The 12,218-nt window shown below is 43.2% G+C and overlaps 1 protein-coding gene across 1 annotated transcript in view; it reads left to right on the forward strand.

The window, feature by feature from the left end:
* The first annotated feature begins 1,048 nt into the window (after positions 1-1,048).
* Positions 1,049-12,218, forward strand: part of LOC115474987 (sodium- and chloride-dependent neutral and basic amino acid transporter B(0+)-like) — an 88,060-nt gene continuing 76,890 nt past the window's right edge. Inside the window, exons 1-2 of the mRNA XM_030210728.1 lie at positions 1,049-1,081; positions 3,536-3,677. Of these exons, the coding sequence (XP_030066588.1) occupies positions 1,049-1,081; positions 3,536-3,677 (175 nt within the window). The remainder of the gene's footprint in view (positions 1,082-3,535; positions 3,678-12,218) is intronic.

The following is a 12,218-nucleotide window of genomic DNA, read 5'->3' on the forward strand; positions in this document are numbered from 1 at the left end:
GGGTGGTATATTGGTGTATTAGGTTCTGCCCAGTGTAATATTTATGGTACAGTAAGGTTCAGAGTGTGTTTTTGCACAAAGTTGTGCATAGTGTTTTGCAGTTGAGCGATTGTGGTTAGTATATGCTTTGAGCAACCACTTTATTCTTTGACATATGATACATAGCTAATATCTAAATTTAATAAAAGGTATTAATTGTGACATTTATTTTTTTTTTTTCTGTGTGTGATCAGACAATTATGGATTTAAGCTCCACCCCTGGCCCCACCCTTAACCCCACCCCCTTTAGCCTCCCCAAACAGTTGGGCCACCGACCGCCTATGGTTGTCAAGATATAAATCCCCAATAACATAACATAACATAAATTAAAGAGTGATCTAGAATTTAGGGGGAATTCTATATAGCGCACCTGGAATTCTACCTGGAATTCTGTGTGGAAATCTAGGCGTATTCCATAACAATGCGTGTAACTTAATTGTCTTAAGCTAATCAGCATTGATAACAGCACTTAACAAGCAATAATGAGCACTAATTGGCAATAATTAGAATTTACATGCACAACTTGCTAAGCATATTCAGTAATGTACTACGCCTAAATTCTAGTGTGCGCAGTTCAAAAGGGGAAAAAGAGGCAGGGAAATGGGTGTTTTATGGGCATGCTAAATTTCCATGTGCTATTCAGAATATGGAACTGTGCACCTAAATCTATGTGCCAGTATTAATGCTATGTTTTCATTGGTGTAAATGGGTGCATATCAACAAAGCGTATTCTATATATTGTGCTTAAATCTTATAGAATATACTTAGTTGAAAGTGTTTTCCACACAGATTTTTTAGGAACCATATATAGATTCTGGCCCTTAGTGGCTAATATTTAATGCTAAAAATGATGGGTCATGGATCTGGGCAGCAAAAACCTGAGGGTGCAGTACAGTACAGGGGGGTGAAGCACTTCAGTGTACAAAAGAAGAGTGGGACTCGGGAGTGATTGTATCAGATGATCTAAGGTGGCCAAACAGGTAGAAAGGTGACAGTGAATGCCAGAAGGATGCTCTGGAATGAGAAAGCATGGGATGAAGGTGTAAGTGGATAGACTCAGAATTAATCTAAGGAAATACTTCTTTATTTATTTTCCAAATTTCTATACTGCTTACAGCAAAGTGGTTCACAAAAAAAACAACAAAAAACAAAATAAAATCCATAATCCAGCACCATTCCAGCATCCGGCACCCTTTACAGAAAAGGTGCTGGGTGCTTGGAATGGCCTCCTGATGGAGACGGTGGAGACCAAGACTGTGTCTGAATTCAAGAGACCATGGGACAACATAGAATCTCTAAGAGACAGATAGAGATAGTGGATGGTATAGGACCTCAAAAAGGAGAGGAAGATGTAGTGGATGGTGTAGATGGGAGGACTAGATAGACCATATGGTCCTTATCTACCATATCTACCATCATTTTCAATGTTACTATGTTGCTATAAAAGTGCAGGTTAAAGTATGTGCTGATAATTCTATCACTTTGTGTGGTTGACAGGACCTATTGTTTTGATTTGACTGCAGCTGCCCTTTGCTACCCCTAGAAGCCACAATCTAGTCTTGCCTATTGGTTTGGTTGGCTCTGTAAACACAGAAGGGTACATTTATGGTGCCTTTTACATGAGTTAACTATTCTAAGCAGTACCCAACAAGGTGGAATTTTAGCTGGCAAATTCTTTTGGATGCTTAGAAAGGAGACATTCCATAGGCGTAATTTGGGGTAAGCAGTGGGCAGGGAGGGGGGAGCGCCCCCTCAACTGTTGTGGTGCTAAGGTTGAATTGATCCTCCTGCCCAAGCTTCCTCTATGACTTTCTCATCCTATGCCCTTGTCCAAAATAAGCAGACAAACTACACCATTGATTCCAGGAAACATTTTGGTGACACAGCAAGGAACTACATGCATATGTTTCAGTTTTGAAAATTTGAGTGTAGTGAGCATGCCATTAATTTCATATCTTACGCCAGTGTTTCCTAATTCCAGTCCTAGGATACCCCTTGTCAGTCAGGTTGTCACGATATCCACAATGAATATGCATGAACTTGATTTGCATGCACTGTCTCCATCATGTGCAAATCTCTTTCATGTGTATTCATTGTGGATATCCTGAAAACCTAACTGGCAAGGAGTACTCCGGGACCAGACTTGGGAAATACTGCCTTACACCATCATTTTGGTGTACATTTTAAGCCAAACAAGTCCATTTTCAAAAACAATGCACGTGATAAGTTTTTGTTTTTTCATTATTAGAGTGGGGTAAGTTATTTACAAGTACAGTAGGTATTTCCTTGTCCCTGGAGGGCTTACAATCTAAGTTTATACCTGATGCAATGAAAGGTTAAGGACTTGCCCAAGATTACAAGGAGCAGCAGTGAAGTTTGAACTAGGTTCCCTGGTTGCCAGCCTGGTGTTCTAATCACTAGGCTATACCTCCACTAGCTTTAGCAGCTGCTAAAAAAGTGTATATTAGTTAGGCAATCTATTGAAAATTTATCCCACAATGTATAACCAGAGAACTGGCAACAGTAATAGTGCTTATAATGCAATCCTCAAAAGCCCAAATTTACAATGGTTTCTTTTACACTATATAAGTGAGCACAGCTAGCTCAAACCTTCAGGTAGATCCCATGGACAACTGCTGTACTCCCACTCACCCGTCCCGTGACCCCTACAATTTAGTCTATCAACTGACCTGATGCATAAAAGCTATACATCTGTGTTTCTCAACTTCAACTAGATCATTTCTGGTTGCTTTGGCTGTGCTTGGAAAAGCTATAACAGCTCAGGCCCTTTCTGGCACCCTTGTAAGTGGGGCAGGGAGAGAGTATAGAGGAGAGGGGATGTTTCTGAAAGGGGAGGCGGGAGTGAAGATGGGGGGGATGTATTTTTTATTTTTGCTTTATAAATGACAGTTCAGAATATTGTTCCTTTTTATACTATAATAAAAAGGTTTAAATATAAAATCAACTGTTTGAGGCTTCTGTGGACGGGGACAGAGTCTACGAGGGATGAGGACAGAGTCCGCAGGGATGGGGTGAGGACAGAATCCTTAGGAGAGGGGTGAGGAAAGAATCTGCAGGGACGGGGTGAGGACAGAGTCCACAGGGATGGGGTGTGGATGGAGATGGGGCTGGGATCTGGACAAAATTTATCTCCGTGTCATTCTCTAACTGAAATACTCCATTTGTCCACAGAACCAATTCAACAGGAGTAGTGGCAGTATGAGCTTTCTTGTGCTGCCCTGCTAGTATACCTCAACCCTGCTCCGAATGGAAGAGAGAGAATAATTTTACTTCTCAGAGACCACCAACAATAGTACCAATCAGTGTAATGTTTTTGGAGAAATGAGTACCCATTCACTAGGAGCTATACTGGGACAACTACCTTATTTGACACAAACTACTACATTTTCCAGATTGTAATCTGAAAGTGTTGGCTGTTTGCACAATTGATTCACCTGTCTGCACAATAGTAAGTTGTTCTGTTGTTTGTTCCCAGGATTCACACCCGGATGACGATGATGAAATAGAGCGGGGAATCTGGTCAAGTAAAACGGATTATCTCCTTTCCATGATTGGTTACGCAGTGGGTTTGGGGAATGTCTGGAGATTCCCTTACTTGGCTTATAAGAATGGAGGAGGTATAGTGTCTCCATCATTTAGCTTTTATCATCTTCTTTTCTTAAGGGATCTTTTACTAAAGTATGCTAAGCAGTGTGTCTATATTTAGGTGCACACAGGATGCCTATGTTGCACCTACTTTCCTTTATAAAATGCAAGTGTAATCAGATAGATATATGCATATGTTGTTAAGGCTTGAAATCCTTTAGGTTAATCTAAAGACCTGGGTTCTCAAGCAAGCTTTTGGGGACTGATGACTCCCTTGGGATCCCTGTGATAGTTGTAACCACTACATTTTATCTGTTTTAGTGTTCTGCTCCTCTATCCTTTCTCTTCATTAGAATGAATGTGCACCTTTCCTGTCATTAATAGAGTTATTTTTTTTTCTAAAAGTTTAGATTGTACACTGTTATGCTCTGCCAGTGCAGTTAGAGCAGTATAGCAAGTTTTAATAAACCATAAACCAGTGGTTCCCAAACCTGGTCCTGGAGGCATCCCAGCCAGTTTGGACAGCTGATCACAAGAACGTTCACAGCTCAGATCTCTTGATCAGTGGCGTTCCTAGGCTGCCTGACATCCAGGGCGGATCGTCGATGCCCCCCCCCGGGTGCAGCACACCCCCCCCCCGGTGAAATTACCCCCCCTGGCAAAATTACACCCTCCCCCCCGGGTGCATTTTTACCTGCTGGAGGAGTGTCGCGCGCCTGTTGGCCGAGTCCGCTCGTTCCCTCCCTGCTGCTCCCTCTACCCCGGAACAGGAAGTAACCTGTTCCACGCAGAGGGAGCAGCAGGGAGGGAATGAGCGGACTCGGCCAACAGGTGAGTGGCACCCCCCCAGCGGCGTGCACCCAGGGCGGACTGACCCCACAGCAGACCGCCCCCACCGCCCCCCCCCCCCTTGGTATGCCACTGCTCTTAATAAAGCCCTTGCAAAATGGGTACCCGTCGGGGTCTGAGGAGCCGTCAGAATGCTAAAGCTGATTACATTCTTCAGTTGATTTTCCGCCTTTAATTACGCTGAGAACAACTAATACTGAATATTGTTTAAAAAAAACTATAACAAAAACATTGCAAAAATATTTAATGAATTTGGAGGAGGGGGTTGGCCCGTGATTATAACCAACACAAAGGGGCAGTAATCCAGCAATTGAATGCCTCGATTTGTGGAACTATGAAGCTTTTTCTCCCCCTCTTTTCAAATCCAATTTGATACATATGTGGACCAGTATTGTCTATTCCTGTTATCAGTTTGCCTATTCAACAATTGTGAATAGACTTGGGTTTTGCTATTTTTGTTTAAGGGATCGTGACCTTCCTTAGAAATAAGCAGTATATTTTCCCCAAGTCCATCTTAATAATGGCTTATGGACTTTTCTTTTAGGAAGTTAGTCAAACCTTTTTTAAAGCTCGCTAAGCTAACTGCTTTTGCCACATTCTCTGGCAATCAGTTCCAGAGTTTAATTACATGTTGTGTGAAGAAATATTTCCTCCGATTTGCTTTAAATTTACTACTTTGTAGCTTTATTGCGTGCCCCCTAGTATTTTTGGAAAGAGTAAACAAGCGATTCACGTCTACCCGTTCCATTCCACTCATTATTTTATAGACCTCTATCATATCTCACCTGAGCCATCTTTTCTCCAAGATAAAGAGCCCTAGCAGCTTCAGCCTTTCCTTAGGGAAGTCATCCCATCCCCTTTATCATTTTCGTCACCCTTTTCTGTATCTTTTCTAATTCCACTATTTCTATGAGATGTGGTGACCAGAACTGCACATAGAATTTGAGGTGCGGTCACACCATGGAGCGATACAAAGGCATTATAAAATCCTCATTTTTTCCCATTCCTTTCCTAATAATACTTAACATTCTGTTTGCTTTCTTAGCTGCCGCTGCCGCACACTGAGCAGTGGGTTTCAATGGATCATCAACGATGACACCTAGATCCCTTTCCTGGTCGTGACTCCTAATGTGGAACCTTGCATCATGTAGCTATAGTTCGGGTTCCTCTTTCCCACATGCATCACTTTGCACTTGCTCACATTAAATGTCATCTGCCATTTAGATGCCCAGTCTCCCAGTCTCATAAGGTCCTCTTGTAATTTTTCACAATCCTCTTGTGATTTAACAACTTTGAATAACTTTGTGTCGTCAGCAATTTTAACTGCGTCACTAGTTACTCCCATCTCTAGATCATTTATAAATATGTTAAAAAGCAGGGTTCCTAGCACAGACCCCTGCAGAACCCTGCTATCTACCCTTCACCACATCCTCCACCAGTTGTCTGGTGAGGATCAACATTTACTATTCTTCCTCCTGATGATATCAACATCCTCCTCTTCCCCCTCCATGTCCTCTTGTTCTATTGTGGGGAATGAGGGTGATGGTGCTTGTGGAAGGTCATCTGCAATATAACCTTCAGCTGATGCCCATGTGTCTCCAAAGCTTGTGGCAGGGGTGGTGATGCTGTGTCTTCAGACAGGTGTGTGGTCTCGTGATGTTGCCCTTTTTCTCTGGCCTCCAACTCCTGTCATCCTGGTTGTTGGTTTGTGTTCTGCCTCTCAGGGGATGCTGGAACATCCTGTTGTGAGATATTTGCCTGGGATTCACCTGTGTGCATAGCAAATGAGAATGACATAGACATAACATTCATCTTGTGACTCCACACTAGGAAAAAAAAATAACTATCACTCCAGTTTCTTGCTCAGCCTAGTGCTGCTCCAACACAGCTGTCTCATACTTGTTAGCAGTGCTTTTTTTGTAAAAAAAAAAAAAGGTGCCGGTATTCATTATGAGTGGGGTCACCACAATGGCTCCACCCCTATGATAGCCACACCCACATTAGCCACACCCCTTATACCAGCCATGGCACATATAAACAGACATCATTGAAAGTATTATACTAGTACAGGAGAAAAAATAACGTGATTTGTTTTCATTATAAATAATTTCTGTAAGCTGTTACAGCTCCAGTATACCCAGTGCAAAATTATACAGCAGATGTAAATTCTCATATTGGACACATTCCAAACACTAAAATGAAAATAAAATGATTTTTTTTTCTACCTTTGTTGTCTGGTGACTTTGTTTTTCTGATCATGTCGGTCCCAGTCTCTGATTCTGCTGCTCTTTATCTGTTCCCTTAACTCTGTTTCCAGGGATTCCTTTCCATTTATTTCTTTACTTTCCTCCTTTCTTCTTCAAAGGTAAAAGCTGGGTCCTCCACAGACTTGACTGGAGGAGGTATAGAGTGGATCCAGTTTTTGCCTATTTTCTCCATCCATGTGCAGTTTTTCTCCTCTTTTCCCTTTCCCTCATCTCCTTCCTATTCTTCCCTCCCCTCCATCCATATGCATCTCCTGTCCTTCCTCTCTCTTCCCTCTCATCCATCCATGTCCAGCATTTCTCCTCTCTCCTCCCCTCCATCCATGTTCATCTCACTTCCTCTCTCTTCCCTCCCCTCCATCCATGTCCAGCATTTCAACTCTCTCCCCTCCATCTGTGTCCAGAATTTCTCGTCTCCCCAAAATCCATGTGCATCTCCTCCTCTTTCTTCCCTCCCTTCCATCCATGTACAGCATTTCTCCTCTCCCCCTCCCCTCCATCCATGTTCATCTCACTTCCTCTCTCTTTCCTCCTCTTCATCCATGTTCAGCATTTCAACTCTCTCCCCTCCCCACCATCCATGTGCATCTCCTTCCTCTGTCACCCTCTCCTCCATCCAAGTCCAGCATTTCTCCTATCTCCCGAACCCTCAATCTGTGTGTATCTCCTTCCTCTGTCTTTCCTTCCCTCCAACATTTCTCTTCCCTGCCCTCCACTCCATCCATGTCTAGCATTTCTCCTCTCTCCCCTCCCCTCCATCCATGTGCATCTCCTTCCTGTCTTCCCTCTCCTCCATCCATGTCCAGCATTTTTTCTGCCCTCCCCTCCATCAATCCATGTCCAGCAACTCTCCTCTCTCCCCTGCCCTCCCCTCCCATCCATGTCCAGGGTAAACTTCTACAAAATAGATGAAGATGTGATTCTATGTGCCCCAATGAAAGGAGAGTTTAATTCTACTTCCATTTAATTTTAATATATTCCATCATCTTTATAAACACCAGGCTTCCCAAGGCAGATTATAACCAATTAAGATGAACCCATCAGGAAACAGAATATTCTCACTGACATCTGGCCATCTGAATTGTATAGATGCACAGTGAAGAAAAATGAGCACAAACTACAGAATTTATAATTGCTGTTTCTACTAGCTACAATAATTTTCGAAGTTGTTTTAGTGATATTCAATTATGGTTTTTTTTCCTCCACCTTATAAGGCACTGCCTATCCAATAAAAACAACGTTAGACTTGTTACAGATGGACCGACAATAAAGAACGACAATGTGGATGCAGCAGCTCACAGGTTTGCTTGCTGCGTTTTGAGTCAACGGCGACGGCTGCGCGGGGGAGTGGAAACAGAAATTAATCAAATGTCTTCCTTATTTACAGTGGACTAGATAGGCTCACTTCCACTCCACTCTCTATTTACCGAAGTTGCAGCGGTGAACCGGCAGGTGGCGGCAGTAAAGGCAGCAAGCAGGCAGGCTCGACTCCGTCCTTCGCTTCCCTGCCCTCTCAGTGTCCCGCCCTCGCGAAAAGGAAATAACATCAGAGGAAGGCGGGGTGCTGAGAGGGCAGGGAAGCAAAGGATGGAGGTGAGCTTGCCTGCTTGCTGCCTTTACTGCCGCCGCCTGCCGGTTCGCTGCTGCGACTTTGGTAAATAGAATATTTTGCAGGGGGCAGAACGGAATGTAGGGGAGCTGCCGGCACTCAGAAAAAAAGGTGCCGGTACGCCAAACCGGCGCGTACTGGCACAAATATTCACTGCTTGTTAGTCAACACTGATACTCTGTGTGCACCCTACCCACACCAGATATGCATTCTTGGCTGTGCCACTAGATAATATAGGCCTCATCATGCATATTCTGAGACCCTGTGACAATGCACATATGTGTTTGTGGCAGCCATTGGAAACCACATGGTGTAGTGCTATTCGCAGCTATGTATCACGTGGGTGACAAAGAGGGGTAGTTTTGAAAGGTACGTCCAAGGTGCAATTTGGACGTCCTTGCTAAACGGCGAAATCCAGGGGCGGGGAAACCCGTATTTTCGAACCAAGATGGACATCCATCTTTTGTTTTGATAATACAGTCAGAGACATCCAAATCCTTAAATTTGGACATCCCTAGACATGGACATTTCTGACTTTCAGCGATTTTTGAAACCAAAGACGTCCATGTCAAAAACATCCAAATGCAAGTAATTTGGGCATGGGAGGAGCCAGCATTTGTAGTGCACCGGTCCCCATGACATGCCAGGACACTAACCGGGCACCCTAGAGGGCACTGCAGTGGACTTCATAAATTGCTCCCAAGAACATAGCTCCCTTACCTTGTTTGCTGAGCCCCCCAAAGCCCACTACCCCCAACTGTACACCACTACCATAGCCCTTATGGGTGAAGGGGGCACCTATATAAGGGTACAGTGGATTTGTGGTGGGTTTTGGAGAGCTCGCTGTTTCTTCCACAAATGTAACAGGTAGGAGGGGTATGGGCCTGGGTCCGCCTGTCTGAAGTGCACTGCAGTGCCCACTAAAACTGCTCCTGGGACCTGCATGCGCTGTCTTGGACCTGAGTATGACATCTGAGGTTGGCATAGAGGCTGGTATGACTTATTTTTAAAGATGTTTTTTGAGGGTGGGAGGGGGTTAGTGACCACTAGTGGAGTAATGGGAGGTCATCCCCAATTCTCTCTGGTCGTCATCTGGTCATTTCGGGCACCTTTTTGTGTCTTATTCGCAATAAAAACACATCCGGGTGAAAACATCCAAGTGTTCGTCAGGGACGTCCTCGTTTTTTTCGATTATGGGTCAAAGACGTCCAAGTGTTAGGCACGCCCAAGTCCCACCTTTGCTACGCCTCCAACATGCCCCCTTGAACTTTGGACGTCCTTGCGACAGACTGCAGTTGGAGACGTCCTAAATTAGGTTTCAATTAAACCGATTTGGATGTCCCTGGGAGAAGGACGTCCATGTTCCCATTTATGTCGAAAGATGGACATCCTTCTCTTTTGAAAATAGCCCGAAAGTGTACCATGTCACACAAAGTAGCATATATACTCCCCCCAAACCCCTAGCAGGCTATGAGAATGCCCCATCCCATGTATGTCAGCATTACAGGTGTTATGCCACATTGACATCCATGAGGCACCTCAGCAGGCGAGGACATAATTTAATCCCCCTCTATTCTATCTATCCTTATATGCCCCACACTCTGGGTGAGTTATATGCCGGTGAGCTGCCGTTTGGGCACAGATGTAGACACTGTCAAACATTGAGGCATATATCCCCAGCTACATACAATTTCAGATGCATACTATATGGACCTGTACACACGCATCAGACATAAATTAGAATTGCCATCTGAGTTGTAATGGCAAAGCACCCACATAGCTAGGGATGTTAATCACCTCTTTGTTACATAATACCATGACAGCACATTACATGTCATATAATACCCATACCAAGGGTTAGCGACAACAGCTGCACAAACAGTGATATGGGAGAGAGTGGATTTTCATACCTGTGCATTAGTTAGGCTATGCAAAATACCTAATATTGAAAAGTAGAACAGAATAACCACATGAAGTGGAGTACTTTCATGGCTCATCTGGCTGCGAGCTATCTTGTCCCACTACTCCTGAAATGGCCACCTCCTTCACAGTGTCTTGCATCCTCATTTCAAGGAAACTCAGTACCTGTCATTGTGTGTGTGTGTTTGGGCGGGGGGGGGGGGGAGCTGCATACTTGCAGCTTGCTTTTTCTCGGCATTATTGTGCAACATGCACCACTTTTTCTTCATGTCCTCCACATTTTGATTGTGCTGGTATATGCAGTTCACCTGGCTGTGTAGCAATCTCTTGCCACATACACTGCTTCTCATGGGCATCTGCTGTCCCAAACAGTGTGTCTTAGTACCAGGCCTGTGGCCATCTCAATCTCAGTGATTAGAAATTTGCCTTGTGCGAGTCTGGCATCTATCAGAAAATTCTCAAACCCAACAGAAGCTCAGTCAGTTTTGCTTTTTAAATAAAACCAGATAGAAATTTGCTAATGAGCCAACACCTACATAAATTGACTCAATTTATGCGGTGATTAATTAACCAGTTATATTTTGGAAACCACGATTCCCCAAGTTTGTCACTTATATCCGGGAATATTCAGTTTGCAGCTGTTTAGATCTTAAATGGTTATCACTGAATTTTGGTCTGTATGGAAATGGTTTGGTCAATGCACAGTTGCACAGGGTCAAGTATGCTGCCCTCATTATATAGCAAAGTTGTGGCCAATAATAATAATGTGTATGCTAGATAAGCCATTTATCTTGGGGGGGGGGGGGTGTAAATCAACGTTTCTAAGGTGTTGCAGATGTTATAAGGAAACTCTCATAGGTCAGACAGCCTATACAAAGTATCAGGATCAAGCGGTAGGGCAGGTGCAACAAGCCTCACCTCATATACTATCGTCTCACCCATTTCCATCTCACAGGCACATCTGTAAGGAGATGTGGCACCCTTTTGAACGTTTTGGATCTGCATGGTTATGAACCCACTGAACCTTGGAATTGTGAGAAAGAAGTAGCTGGATTCTTGTCTTTAACCTTCCAAGGATAAACTGTATTTTTTTCTGTAATCCCATTCATCTTGTTTTCATTTCTTGATTTTAATATGACAGCATCTGGGAAGGTTTGAAACTAGCCTTGTAACTCTTTATACTGTTTATCATAATCATCAGGGGTTGAAGCTACCTTCAATCGATTGTTAATGTCTTCAACAGTAGATTTCAGTTCTTGCTCTGCTTTAAAAGTGGTTTCAAATATCAACAGCATCAAGACTTTGCTGCTTCTATTAAGAATTACATTCCATTTAGACATAAAAATGGCATCATAGGTAAAAAAAAATCTTCGGCTCCTTGTTTATCTGGAGCCCCTTTGGTATCATATGCTGTTTAATATATTGAACCAATGTATCACCGTGCAGTTCAGCTCTAGTCAAACGTTTATACAACGATTCCAAATCAGACCAAGAGGATTCATTCTGATTATCATCTTGTAATAAAGCTGTACACTGTAGAATGATAGACATTTGCTCCTCTGAATAGCCAAAAGTGTGACATTTGGATTGAGCCATTATACTGATGGACTAATGAGATATACCGCTGAACATTTATTGTCAAAGTCCCAATGTCAAGTGCAATGCTGGAGATTCTATAGAAAGCTACCAAACAACTTCTCAGTGTATATCACATATGACTGAAGGAAACTTTAGTAATGTCTCAAAAGATTGACATACTGTTGCTTTGAAAGTATATATTTTGGGAATATCATTAATGAAGCTTACACTATGCTGCATACATGATGAGTTTAATTTACTTTTTGCAGGAGACCGTGAGTCCTGAAGCAGTTAAATGAAACATAGCTATGTCGGCTACTTGTTCTCCTGAACAAAATAAGATAAGTTTGACT

The sequence above is a fragment of the Microcaecilia unicolor genome, chromosome 7, assembly GCF_901765095.1.
Source record: "Microcaecilia unicolor chromosome 7, aMicUni1.1, whole genome shotgun sequence".
In the NCBI taxonomy this organism is placed as follows: Eukaryota; Metazoa; Chordata; class Amphibia; order Gymnophiona; family Siphonopidae; genus Microcaecilia; species Microcaecilia unicolor.